Source organism: Oncorhynchus kisutch, linkage group LG5, assembly GCF_002021735.2.
Source record: "Oncorhynchus kisutch isolate 150728-3 linkage group LG5, Okis_V2, whole genome shotgun sequence".
Taxonomy (NCBI): domain Eukaryota; kingdom Metazoa; phylum Chordata; class Actinopteri; order Salmoniformes; family Salmonidae; genus Oncorhynchus; species Oncorhynchus kisutch.
In genome coordinates, this window is record NC_034178.2 from 60,350,850 (window position 1) to 60,364,633 (window position 13,784).

The window sequence follows — 13,784 nt, forward strand, 5'->3', positions numbered from 1 at the left end:
ATATTCTTTTGTCATTCTTTTGTCAGAACATGATCAGACTTTATTTAAATCTAGGCTTACTCAATTAGAATATATCATTCATGTACTTTTATTACATTGAATTACAATGTTAAATTATGTTTTTATAGGCCCCAGTTGCAGATGTCAAGCCAAAAGATGCCCCGGTAAGTCATTGTATTTACTGCTAGGGAATACACTGTATGCTGGGGAGAAATATTGAGATATTGACTTCCTCCTCTCAATCTTTCTCACATACCCACATACCTATGCATGTGCGTACACACACACACACACACACACACACACACACACACACACACACACACACACACACACACACTAAACGTACTAAACAAACCATATGTCATCCCATGGTCTCTTCTGACAGTTTTGGGTACCTCCTACAGTGTGGAATGTTGCTTTGCGTTGTGGGGTGTTGGCTCTGCAAACAACATTAGACCCACCTCAACCAGCTGGCTCTAGTTCTGCTAAACCCATCCTTTATAAACACACCCACACACTAACAACAGATAAATAGTCAACACACAATCACTCATTACTCCACACCTATTCACTTATATACACTTGCACACACATTCAGCCTCTGGGCCACACCTTGTTTTGTACTGCAGTTCTCTGTGTTGTATACCTCTGCTTCTAAGAGCTTGTTAGGACAGAAGGCAAACTCTTTTACCCCTGAAGTATGTTGTGTGAGTTGTCAAAAAAAATAAAAGTGAGTTGTCTAAAGTTGCCCGTTTGGTTATGAAGCGTTTTTTTTAAATTACAGTTACATTTTAGTCCACTTCAGGGATTTGAACCAGCAACCTACTAGCCCAATGCTCTTAACCACTAGGCTTCCTGCCAAATCTGATGTTTTGTAAAGTGATTCTGCTCGGAGTCCTTTGCGGAGTGCTTTGTTGTGATTTAGATTCTAGGAAATGTGATTGGTGGGTGTGTCGGTTCTTTTGCTCCTGGTCTCTTTTAAATGGTTGGAGTTATTTTGACTCGCCCTCTAGTGGTGCAGTTGAAGACAAAACTGTCACTGTAATGCTTTGTGTATAACTGAGGTTATTTGTTTGCTTGTTTGTTTACTTGTATCAGAAACCCATGAGCACAGATGAGGCTCTGGACTCCCTGTCCTTTGGGTTCACAACCTCTATGCCTCCCATCCCTCAGAAACAGGAGAAGGTGAGACTTTGCACTATTAACAGGTTATAATCACTTCTAAATCAATTAGAGCCCTGTTCCCTAAAACATGCATACGGTTACAGAATGATTATTAGTCCCATAGTCTTTTGGGTGAGACTGAGGTCCTGACCAGTGATACTGTAAATAAGAAGTGAGGTGTCATTATAACCCAATGATATTACATCTGTTGACAGAAAGTGGAAGACTTGGCTGCCATTGATGCCTTGTCTGCTGGCTTCTCAAACTTTGCTCCACCTCCACCGGCTCCCATCAAGGTAAACAAAGACTGATAATATTTTTCTTCAACCCTTCATTGTAAAACTGTTATTAGCATGAGATGGTAAACTGTTATGAGAACCAATATCAAGTTGTGTCAACTGACATAACACAGTCATAATGACACATAGTGTAACGGATGTGAAATGGCTAGCTAGTTAGCGGTGTTCGCGCTAAATAGCGTTTCAATCGGTGACGTCACTTGCTCTGAGACCTTGAAGTAGTAGTTCCCCTTGCTTTGCAAGGGCCGCGGCTTTTGTGGTGCGATGGGTAATGCGATGGGTAATGCGATGCTTCGTGGGTGACTTGTTGATGTGTGCAGAGGGTCCCTGGTTCGCGCCCGGGTATGGGCGAGGGGACGGTCTAAAGTTATACTGTTACAATACCACAATGTAGGCTACCTTGTTGGACAGCTGACTTCCTAGCCACCTACTGCTTATCATGTCATGACATATTAATGATGCTTACAAGATGACTATGTCATATCATTTTGACAGTGTCAGCTGTAATAGTTTATCACAACTGTGATGTAATTTTAATGTTCTGTAAAGACAGCTTTCTAGTGAAGGCTTCAAATGAACGTTCCCCTGTTCCTCTTAACTAGAACCTAAGAAACTGTATTTAACAAACCAAATAATCTCTCTTCTTCTTCCAGAAAGCTGAACAGTTTAAGTCTGCACCTGTGACCAAGTCTCCTGCTCCCCCCGTTGACAAGAAATCTAAGGTGGAAAAGGTAAATAACACCAAAGAAAGCAGGTCCTACATCCTGCATGACTACATAACATAAGCCATGCATAATACACAATAAACAGTGACAAACGCTTATGTCCAGTGTTAAACTGGGATGTCCTATGTTGCAGTTGACGCTGTGCTACTGTTGTGTTGAGTACTTTGTCATCAAAAATGCTATATTCATGCAAATAGACAACAAACTCTTCAACTATTCTATGTTATACTTATGTCGGGTTGTGAAGCTGTTATCTATTGACTTGTGTTTGTGTTTCAGTTTGCTGATGACTTCTCTCTGATGTCAGGATTGGACTCCCCACTGGCCACCAAGCCCAAGACAGATGAGGTCTGTCATATGAGGGCTACAGTTTCTAGGTTGATGGTTTAGGTTGGTTTAGGTTGACAGGGTTTGTTTATCTGGTTTAGGTTGACATGGTTTTTTAAAACCTGGTTTAGGTTGATTGGGTTTGTTTACCTTCCTATTACTTTACTAAACTGACAACACATTCTGGTCAGGTACTCTCTTCTCATGGCTCCTTTCCTTTACATTACCAATAACAGACAAGCTGCTAACAATCATCACTCCAGTAAATTGACTGTGAGATTATGCTCAGCTCTCTGAACTCTTCTCTGCACCTCGTCTAATGGCTTGAACCATGTACATTTATAGAGTGTGCCCACCACATCAAGCAAAGTTGACATGGCTAAAAAGGATCCTGCTAAGTTGGTTACGGCTGTTGCTGCACCAGCTGCCGCGGCTGGAGAGGCCTCTCTGAAGGGGCCACAGACTAAGGTAGACTCCAGTTTACTTAGGTGTATTAACCACGCTACAGTACAAGGCTCTTGAGGGTGGGGCTATCCCTGGGGTTAGGGGGCTATCATTGATCACTTGTTTGTGTCATTGTAATTTTTTCGCTGTTTTCACACAATGTATCCAAGATCATGAATTAACAGATGGGCACAGTAACAGAGACTCAAAGTGCATTGGACGCAGTGAAGGATGTCTACTGTACCATTTTACATTTTTATGTAAATACAGTATTATTATTTTTTTAGAAATTAGCAACACAAAAAAAAAACTATTTTCACTTTGTCATTATGGGGTATTGTGTGTAGATTAATAAGGGGAGAAATTATGTAAATCATTTTAGAATAAGGCTGTAACTTAACAAAATGTGGAAGAAGGCAAAGGGTCTGAATTCTTTCCGAAAGCTCTGTATATAGTGTATAAGCCTTCCACAACCATAAGACCAACTAATAATTGAATTATTTTATCAAAATAGTTTAACCTGCTTTTTTTGCTATAATTACTGATCTGGCTTTCAAGTCTGTCTGTGAACATGCCCTTTTTTGTTACAAATGTAAGTAGAACCAAGCATAATGCACATTCACTAATAATGACTAACTTCTTGTAGTAGGCATTAGGCTATATAAAATGAGCACAGGTCTCAATATCTAATCTTTAGCTAATCTTTTTATATTTCAAGTTTAGCCAGCTTGGATCCATTTGCTAGGTAACAAGGTTGAACAGTTTAATTGTTATGAACACACCCTTTTGTCTGTCTCCAACCTTTTTTTAAAGCATGTTAGCCTGTCCACTTTGTTCAGATGTTGAATTCAGGTGGTCTACCTTATTTCTCAGAATGAGAACGAATTGCCAATTCCGTATATAATAGTTTGTTATGCTTATTGCACATTTATGAAACACTGCCGAGACCGCGAGTACAACAGAATGTGGCTAAATGCTGCTAGCGGTACCCAATGCGTGAGCTCAATCAATTTCTTTCATACTCTAGTTTTAGACGTGTCGGCTCTGCGCGCAATTTGAGTAGTTGAGACATAAGAAGGATATCATTAGAAAAGTTAACTTATCCCCTATTACAGTAAAATAATGTTTCAATGTGTTTTGGTGTCCATATGACCGATTCTGTTGCACCAAAACTAAAATGCAAATAGCGAGTTGAAACCGCTTGTCAGAGAGGAAGATGTGATCTCTCAACGTTGTTGGCGTGAAAGGACAGGTGTGTAAATCATAGAGAGAGAGGCAAAGCGAAAGGGTTCGCTCTCGATCAAATCTGTCCAAAATAAGCCCAATCAATGCGTTTCTATGGGTTTATTTTGGACCTAAGCTTGTTAAGGCAGAGACGTGCATCTCTTCATTATATATAGACATCTCGTGTAAATGGGGAGATGCACACCGCACAGCGGGAGCGAAAGAGACGAGACCAAAAATACAACACGAGAACAAGCGGAAGAAAACGCTCTTACAAAAGATCAATAACAACCTCGAATCTTGCGGTACAGGCATTTGGAATATCGCGCAAGAACAGAAAATCTAATTAATCGAATGAATTCAATGTATCGCCCAGCCCTAAAGTGAGATGTCATTATAACTCGATAATATTTCATCTGTTGACAGAAAGTTGAGGATTTGGCTGCCGTTGATGCCTTGTCTGCTGGCTTTTCCAACTTTACTCCACTTCCACCCGCTCCCATCAAGGTAAAGAAAGACTGATAATTATTGTTCTTCAACCCTTCATCGTAGAACTGTCATTAGCATGAGATGGTAAACTGTTATGAGAACCAATGTCAACTGACATAGCACAGTCATAACGACACAGCACAATGTAGCCTAGCTTGTTGGACAGCTAACTTGCTAGCCACCTACTGCTAATGCTAATGCCATGTTGTATTTATGATACATACAAGATGACCATGACATATAATTTTAACACAGTGTCAGCTGTAATAGCTTATGACAACTGATATGTCATGCTAACGTTCTGTAAAGACAGCTTTCTAGTGAAAGCTTGAAATGAGCTGTCCCCAGTTCCTCTCAACTAGAACCTAAGAAACAGTATTTAACAAACCAAATAATCTTTCTCTTTTTCTAGAAAGCTGAAGAGTTTAAGTCTGCACCTGTGACCAAGTGTCCTGCTCCCCTTGTTGACAAGAAAGCTAATGTGGAAAAGGTAAATAACACCAAAGAAAGCAGGTCCTACATCCTGCATGACTACATAACATAAGCCATGCATAATACACAATAAACAGTGACAAACGCTTATGTCCAGTGTTAAACTGGGATGTCCAATGTTGCAGCTGACGCTGTGCTACTGTTGTGTGGAGCACTTTGTCATCAAAAATGCTATATTCATGCAAATAGACAACAAACTCTTCTTCATTGGTGGGTGTGTCGGTTCTTTTGCTCCTGGTCTCTTTTAAATGGTTGGAGTTATTTTGACTCGCCCTCTAGTGGTGCAGTTGGAGACAAAACTGTTACTGTAATGCTTTGTGTATAACTGAGGTTATTTGTTTGCTTGTTTGTTTACTTGTATCAGAAACCCATGAGCACAGATGAGGCTCTGGACTCCCTGTCCTTTGGGTTCACAACCTCTATGCATCCCATCCCTCAGAAACAGGAGAAGGTGAGACTTTGCACTATTAACAGGTTATAATCACTTATAAATCAATTAGAGCCCTGTTCCCTAAAACATGCATAAGGTTACAGAATGATTATTAGTCCCATAGTCTTTTGGGTGAGACTGAGGTCCTGACCAGTGATACTGTAAATAAGAAGTGAGGTGTCATTATAACCCAATGATATTTCATCTGTTGACAGAAAGTGGAAGACTTGGCTGCCATTGATGCCTTGTCTGCTGGCTTCTCAAACTTTGCTCCACCTCCACCCGCTCCCATCAAGGTAAACAAAGACTGATAATATTTTTCTTCAACCCTTCATTGTAAAACTGTTATTAGCATGAGATGGTAAATTGTTATGAGAACCAATATCAAGTTGTGTCAACTGACATAACACAGTCATAATGACACATAGCACAATGTTGGCTACCTTGTTGGACAGCTGACTTCCTAGCCACCTACTGCTTATCATGTCATGACATATTAATGATGCTTACAAGATGACCATGTCATATCATTTTGACAGTGTCAGCTGTAATAGTTTATCACAACTGTGATGTCATTTTAATGTTCTGTAAAGACAGCTTTCTAGTGAAGGCTTCAAATGAACGTTCCCCTGTTCCTCTTAACTAGAACCTAAGAAACAGTATTTAACAAACCAAATAATCTCTCTTCTTCTTCCAGAAAGCTGAAGAGTTTAAGTCTGCACCTGTGACCAAGTCTCCTGCTCCCCCCATTGACAAGAAATCTAAGGTGGAAAAGGTAAATAACACCAAAGAAAGCAGGTCCTACATCCTGCATGACTACATAACATAAGCCATGCATAATACACAATAAACAGTGACAAACGCTTATGTCCAGTGTTAAACTGGGATGTCCAATGTTGCAGCTGACGCTGTGCTACTGTTGCGTGGAGTACTTTGTCATCAAAAATGCTATATCCATGCAAATAGACAACAAACTCTTCAACTATTCTATGTTATACTTATGTCGGGTTGTGAAGCTGTTATCTATTGACTTGTGTTTGTGTTTCAGTTTGCTGATGACTCCTCTCTGATGTCAGGATTGGACTCCCCACTGGACACCAAGCCCAAGACAGATGGGGTTTGTCATATGAGGGCTACAGTTTCTAGGTTGATGGGGTTTGTTTATCTGCTTTAGGATGATGGGGTTTGTTTAACTTCCTATTACTCTACTAAACTGTGACATTGTAATTTTTTCTCTGTTTTCACACAATGTATCCAAGATCATGAATTAACAGAGTGGCACAGTAACAGAGACTCACAGTACATTGGACGCAGTGAAGGATTTCTACTGTACCATTTTAGCCATTTAGCAGACGCTCTTATCCAGAGGGACTTACAGGAGCAATTAGAGTTAAGTACCTTGCTCAAGGGCACATCGACAGATTGTTCATCTAGTCAGCTCAGGGATTCGAATCAGCAACCTTTCGGTTACTGGCGCAAAGCTCTTAACCGATCAGCTACCTGCCACCTGCTTTACCATTCTGCAATTTTTTTTGGACTACATTAGAAAGAGGGTGCTGCATGACTTCTACGTATGTAGGTTTGGTTGAATTGAGCCCACAGCCATCCAGAAGCTCAGTTGGGTATAGGAGCTGAACAGTATCACAGATAGTAGCCTAGTGTTGTATTCACTAACCTCTCCTGCTCTGGGTTACAGGTACAGGTGGAAGTAGTTCCCCCAGGAGCTAAGGCAGCCAAAGAGGTAAAACATCTCTCGCTTTTCTCTCTATTATTCGTTATTAAATGTACCAATTTTCTTACATTAAACATCTATATTTATTGCATTCAGATAAGTTATTACATTAACCAGTGTTATTGCATTAACCGTTGTTACAGGGTGTCAATACATTGAATTTGCTCTTTTTCTGTTGTATACATTGAGTATTAACTCATCCTTGATTGTAGCCAGCACCCATGCACCCAGCCAAAGCTACACCTCTTACCACGGGAGGAGGCAATATTGTAGGGGAGGTTACAACGCCATGGAAAGCTGAAGTACCAAAGCTTCAAGTATCTCCGGAACAGACAGCCAAGGTAGATGGCTGACAGTCGAGGAGTGTGGGGCCTCTCTCTTAGAATCTTTATTCTTTACCCGACCTGGCTCTCTTTACGCTCACTTCCCCATTCAACACACTCTTCCTGGGTCATTATTCCATGTGTTATGTCTTCCTCATCTCTCCCGTGATCTTGAGGTTTTAGTCGTTCTTCCACCCCTTTATATGGTATTCTATCTTCCTCTTCTCTCTGCCGATATATTTCAAAACATATCTCTGCTTTGGACTTCCTTACTTCTGGTCTAGAAGGTGTCTGTGTGTCTAAGTGGGAAGTCAACAGGCACTTTTACTTTTAAGCTATATGACTGAGTCTTCCCAGCATGCCCACACTTTGTTGCGCTCAACACATCAAGACAAACCATGTCTGTCACATCTGTTGTCACCACAGAGAAGCCACAATATATTTCCACTTTTACTTTTTCTTCTGGTTGCAGCACACCATATCTAGTATTACTTCTGGGTTTGTTTTCCTGGTTTAGGTTGACTGGGTTTGTTTTCCTGGTTTAGGTTGACAGGGTTTGTTTACCTGGTTTAGGTTGACAGGGTTTGTTTACCTGGTTTAGGTTGTCAGTTTTTTTTACCTGGTTTAGGTTGATGGGGTTTGTTTACCTGGTTTAGGTTGATGCGGTTTGTTTACCTTCCTATTACTCAACTAAACTGCGAAAACAAATTCTGGTCAGGTACTTCTCTTCTCACGGCACCTTTCCTTTCCATTACCAATGACAGACAAGCTTCTAACAATCGTCCTATCACTCCAGTAAACTGACTGTGAGATTATGCTCAGCACTCTGAACTCTTCTCTGCACCTCGTCTAATGGCTTGAACCATATGCGTTTATAGAGTGTGCCCACCACATCAAGCAAAGTTGACATGGCTAAAAAGGATCCTGCTAAGTTGGTTACGGCTGTTGCTGCACCAGCTGCCGCGGCTGGAGATGCCTCTCTGAAGGGGCCACAGACTAAGGTAGACTCCAGTTTACTTAGGTGTATTAACCACGCTACAGTACAAGGCTCTTGAGGGTGGGGCTATCCCTGGGGTTAGGGGGCTATCATTGATCACTTGTTCGTTTCCTTGTCATTCTTTCGCTGTTTTCACACAATGTAGCCAAGATTATCAATTAACAGTGACACAGTAACAGAGACTCACAGTGCATTGGATGCAGTGAAGGATGTCTACTGAACCATTTTAGCCATTTAGCAGACGCTCTTATCCAGAGGGACTTACAGGAGCAATTAGAGTTAAGTACCTTGCTCAAGGGCACATCGACAGATTGTTCACCTATTCGGCTCAGGGATTCGAATCAGCAACCTTTCGGTTACTTGCCCAAAGCTCTTAACTGCTCGGCTACCTGCCACCTGATTTACCATTCTGCAATTGTTTTTGACTACATTAGAAAAAGGGTGCTCTTGTTCCTGCATGAGTTCTACCTATGTAGGTTTGGTTGAATTGAGCCCACAGCCATCCAGAAGCTCAGTTGGGTATAGGAGCTGAGCAGTATCACAGATAGTAGCCTAGTGTTGTATTCACTAACCTCTCCTGCTCTGGGTTACAGGTACAGGTGGAAGTAGTTCCCCCAGGAGCTAAGGCAGCCAAAAAGGTAAATCATCCATGTATCTTTTCTCTATGTGGGTTTGATTTTGCTCTAAATTGATTGGCATGGAGTTGCATTGCTTGTGTTTGAGTTTTGTTGCATCATGTGTAGGAGCTTGCTGTGGACCCGTTCGATGCCCTGGCTGATTCCTTACCCTCATCAGAGTCTTTCGCCCCTGCAGCCCATGTATACACCGGGCCAGAGGTGATAGAGGTACAGAACCTTCACAGAGTGTGTGTGTGTGCACAGTGCAATTTAGATTGTGTTGTGTGTGTGTGCACCCGGTCACCATGTAAAACAGTGTGTGTTGTTGTATATGTCTCACAGCATGGATTATCCTCAAAGAAGGGAGTGATCTGTGGGGGGAACGACTGCCCACTGCCCCCAGGATACCGATTTGAAGACATGGTCAGTCTTTAAATCACCCTCCCCATCCAGTGTTCTTCCTCCTCATCATCATCATCATCAATTCTGCATCTTAATCCAACCCTCAGCCTTCTGCTGTTAGAGAGCTTTGAGTTTGCATGTATCTTTAGCTTTGTACTGCAGTCCTCCCTTTGACATGAGACATTTGACTGGAACCCCTTGGTTATCAGGTCTTCCAACAGAGAGAGACCGTGCATTTGGAAAGTATTCAGAATCCTTGACTTTTTCCACATTTTTTTACGTTACATCCTTATTCTAAAATTGATTCAATTGTTTTTTTCCCCCTCATCAATCTACACACAATACTCCATAATTTGAAAGCAAAAACAGGTTTTTAGACATGTTTGAACATAAAAAAATGAAATATTACATTTACATAAGTATTCAGACCCTTTACTCAGTACTTTGTTGATGCAACTTTGACAGCGATTACAGCCTTGACCATCTTCTTGGGTATGATGCTACAAGCTTGGCACACCTGTATTTTGGGTGTTTCTCCCACTCTCTGCAGATTCTCTCAAGCTCTGTCAGGTTGGATGGGAAGCGTCGCTGCACAGCTATTTTGAGGTCTCTCCAGAGATGTTTGATCGGGTAGAAGTCCATGCTCTGGCAGGGCCACTTAGAGACTTGTCCCAAAGCCACTCCTGCATTGTCTTGGCTGTGTCCTTAGGGTCGTTGTTCTGTTTGAAGGTGAACCTTTGCCCCAGTCTGAGGTCCTGAGTGCTCTGGAGCAGGTTTTCATCAAGGATCTCTCTGTACTTGGCTCCGTTTATCTTTCCCTCGATCCTGACTAGTCTCTCAGTCCCTGCAGCTGAGAAGCATCTCCACAGCATGCTGCCTCCACCATGCTTCACCATAGGGATGGTGCCAGGTTTCCTCCAGGCGTGATTCTTGGCATTCAGGCCAAAGAGTTCAGTCTTGGTTTTATCAGACCGGAGAATGTTGTTTCTCATGGTTTGAGAGTCCATTAGGTTCCTTTTGTCAAACTCCAAGCAGGCTGTCATGTGCCTTGTACTGAGGAGTAGCTTCTGTCTGGCCACTACCATAAAGGCCTGATTAGTGGAGTGCTGCAGAGATGCTTGTCCTTCTGGAAAGTTCTCCCTTCTCCACAGAGGAACTCTGGATCTCTGTTAGAGTGACCATTGGGTTCTTGGTCACCTCCCTGACCAAGGCCCTTCTCACCCCGATTGCTCAGTTTGGCCGGGCGGCCAGCTCTAGGAAGGGTCTTGGTGGTTCCAAACTTCTTCCATTTTAAGAATGATGGCAGTCACTGTGTTCTTGGCGACCTTCAATGCTGCATGAATGTTTTGGTACCCTTCTCCAGATCTGTGCCTCGACACAATCCTGTCTCGGAGCTCTACAGACAATTCCTTTGACTTCATAGCTTGTTTTTTTCTCTGACATGCACTGTCAACTGTGGGACCTTATATAGAAAGGTGTGCGCCTTTCCAAATCAAGTCCAATCAATTGAATTTACCACAGGTGGACTCCAATCAAGTTGTAGAAACATCTCAAGGAGGATCAATGGAAATAGGATGTACCTGTGCTCAATTTCGGGTCGTAAAGCAAAGTGTCTGAATACTTTTGTAAATAAGGTACTTCTGGGTTTTTTTCATTCGCAAAAAAATCTAAAAACATCTTCGCTTTGTCATTATGAGGTATTGTGTGTAGATTGATGAGGGGAAAAAAATAATTTAATCAATTTCAGAATAAGGCTTTAACCCTAGAGGGTTTGGACTAGGGTTTGTTTCTGGACTAGGCCTGTATATAGTTACCACTCTTTAATATTATTTTTAGAAAATGATCAGCTTTTACTTAAATCTAGGCTTACTCAATTAAAATATGTCATTAATGAACTTTTATTACATTGAATTAAAATGTATATTTTACTTTTAATAGTCCCCAGTTGCAGATGTCAAGCCAAAAGATGTCCCGGTAAGTCATTGTATTTACTGCTAGGGAATACACTGTATGCTGGGGAGAAATATTGAGATATTGACTTTCTCCTCTCAATCTTTCTCACATACTAATGCATGTGCGTACACACACACACACACACACACTAAACAAACCATAGGCCATCCCATGGTCTCTTCTGACAGTTTTGGGTACCTCCTACAGTGTGGAATGTTGCATTGCACTGTGGGGTGTTGGATTTGCAAACAACATTAGACCCACCTCAACCAGCTGGCTCTAGTTCTGCTAAACCCATCCTTTATAAACACACCCACACACTAACAACAGATAAATAGTCAACACACAATCACTCATTACTCCACACCTATTCACTTATACACACTTGCACACACATTCACCCTCTGGGCCACACCTTGTTTTGTACTGCAGTTCTCTGTGTTGTATACCTCTGCTTCTAAGAGCTTGTTAGGACAGAAGGCAAACTCTTTTACCCCTGAAGTATGTTGTGTGAGTTGTCAAAAAAAATAAAAGTGAGTTGTCTAAAGTTGCCCGTTTGGTTATGAAGCGTTTTTTTTAAATTACAGTTACATTTTAGTCCACTTCAGGGATTTGAACCAGCAACCTACTAGCCCAATGCTCTTAACCACTAGGCTTCCTGCCAAATCTGATGTTTTGTAAAGTGATTCTGCTCGGAGTCCTTTGCGGAGTGCTTTGTTGTGATTTAGATTCTAGGAAATGTGATTGGTGGGTGTGTCGGTTCTTTTGCTCCTGGTCTCTTTTAAATGGTTGGAGTTATTTTGACTCGCCCTCTAGTGGTGCAGTTGAAGACAAAACTGTCACTGTAATGCTTTGTGTATAACTGAGGTTATTTGTTTGCTTGTTTGTTTACTTGTATCAGAAACCCATGAGCACAGATGAGGCTCTGGACTCCCTGTCCTTTGGGTTCACAACCTCTATGCCTCCCATCCCTCAGAAACAGGAGAAGGTGAGACTTTGCACTATTAACAGGTTATAATCACTTCTAAATCAATTAGAGCCCTGTTCCCTAAAACATGCATACGGTTACAGAATGATTATTAGTCCCATAGTCTTTTGGGTGAGACTGAGGTCCTGACCAGTGATACTGTAAATAAGAAGTGAGGTGTCATTATAACCCAATGATATTTCATCTGTTGACAGAAAGTGGAAGACTTGGCTGCCATTGATGCCTTGTCTGCTGGCTTCTCAAACTTTGCTCCACCTCCACCCGCTCCCATCAAGGTAAACAAAGACTGATAATATTTTTCTTCAACCCTTCATTGTAAAACTGTTATTAGCATGAGATGGTAAACTGTTATGAGAACCAATATCAAGTTGTGTCAACTGACATAACACAGTCATAATGACACATAGTGTAACGGATGTGAAATGGCTAGCTAGTTAGCGGTGTTCGCGCTAAATAGCGTTTCAATCGGTGACGTCACTTGTTCTGAGACCTTGAAGTAGTAGTTCCCCTTGCTCTGCAAGGGCCGCGGATTTTGTGGAGCGATGGGTAACGATGCTTCGTGGGTGACTTGTTGATGTGTGCATAGGAGCCCTGGTTCGCGCCCGGGTATGGGCGAGGGGACGGTCTAAAGTTATACTGTTACAATAGCACAATGTAGGCTACCTTGTTGGACAGCTAACTTCCTAGCCACCTACTGCTTATCATGTCATGACATATTAATGATGCTTACAAGATGACCATGTCATATCATTTTGACAGTGTCAGCTGTAATAGTTTATCACAACTGTGATGTAATTTTAATGTTCTGTAAAGACAGCTTTCTAGTGAAGGCGTCAAATGAACGTTCCCCTGTTCCTCTTAACTAGAACCTAAGAAACAGTATTTAATAAACCAAATAATCTCTCTTCTTCTTCCAGAAAGCTGAAGAGTTTAAGTCTGCACCTGTGACCAAGTCTCCTGCTCCCCCCATTGACAAGAAAGCTAAGGTGGAAAAGGTAAATAACACCAAAGAAAGCAGGTCCTACATCCTGCATGACTACATAACATAAGCCATGCATAATACACAATATACAGTGACAAACGCTTATGTCCAGTGTTAAACTGGGATGTCCTATGTTGCAGCTGACGCTGTGCTACTGTTGTGTTGAGTACTTTGTCATCAAAAATGCTATATT

The 13,784-nt window shown here is 41.7% G+C and overlaps 1 protein-coding gene across 50 annotated transcripts in view; it reads left to right on the top strand.

Moving 5' to 3' along the window:
- Nucleotides 1–13,784, top strand: part of LOC109891632 (proline-rich protein 36) — a 95,330-nt gene that overhangs the window by 65,796 nt on the left and 15,750 nt on the right. For 43 of the 50 annotated variants that reach the window (XM_031825561.1, XM_031825585.1, XM_031825598.1 and 40 more), the window contains 22 exons: nt 129–164; nt 1,102–1,188; nt 1,383–1,463; nt 2,120–2,197; nt 2,471–2,539; nt 2,864–2,986; nt 4,613–4,693; nt 5,088–5,165; nt 5,532–5,618; nt 5,813–5,893; nt 6,295–6,372; nt 6,646–6,714; nt 7,294–7,338; nt 7,542–7,670; nt 8,531–8,653; nt 9,243–9,287; nt 9,393–9,494; nt 9,609–9,689; nt 11,607–11,642; nt 12,523–12,609; nt 12,804–12,884; nt 13,527–13,604. In XM_031825561.1, the coding sequence (XP_031681421.1) occupies nt 129–164; nt 1,102–1,188; nt 1,383–1,463; nt 2,120–2,197; nt 2,471–2,539; nt 2,864–2,986; nt 4,613–4,693; nt 5,088–5,165; nt 5,532–5,618; nt 5,813–5,893; nt 6,295–6,372; nt 6,646–6,714; nt 7,294–7,338; nt 7,542–7,670; nt 8,531–8,653; nt 9,243–9,287; nt 9,393–9,494; nt 9,609–9,689; nt 11,607–11,642; nt 12,523–12,609; nt 12,804–12,884; nt 13,527–13,604 (1,755 nt within the window). The remainder of the gene's footprint in view (nt 1–128; nt 165–1,101; nt 1,189–1,382; nt 1,464–2,119; nt 2,198–2,470; nt 2,540–2,863; nt 2,987–4,612; nt 4,694–5,087; nt 5,166–5,531; nt 5,619–5,812; nt 5,894–6,294; nt 6,373–6,645; nt 6,715–7,293; nt 7,339–7,541; nt 7,671–8,530; nt 8,654–9,242; nt 9,288–9,392; nt 9,495–9,608; nt 9,690–11,606; nt 11,643–12,522; nt 12,610–12,803; nt 12,885–13,526; nt 13,605–13,784) is intronic. The other 7 variants (XM_031825566.1, XM_031825571.1, XM_031825568.1 and 4 more) reach the window with 7 other exon arrangements.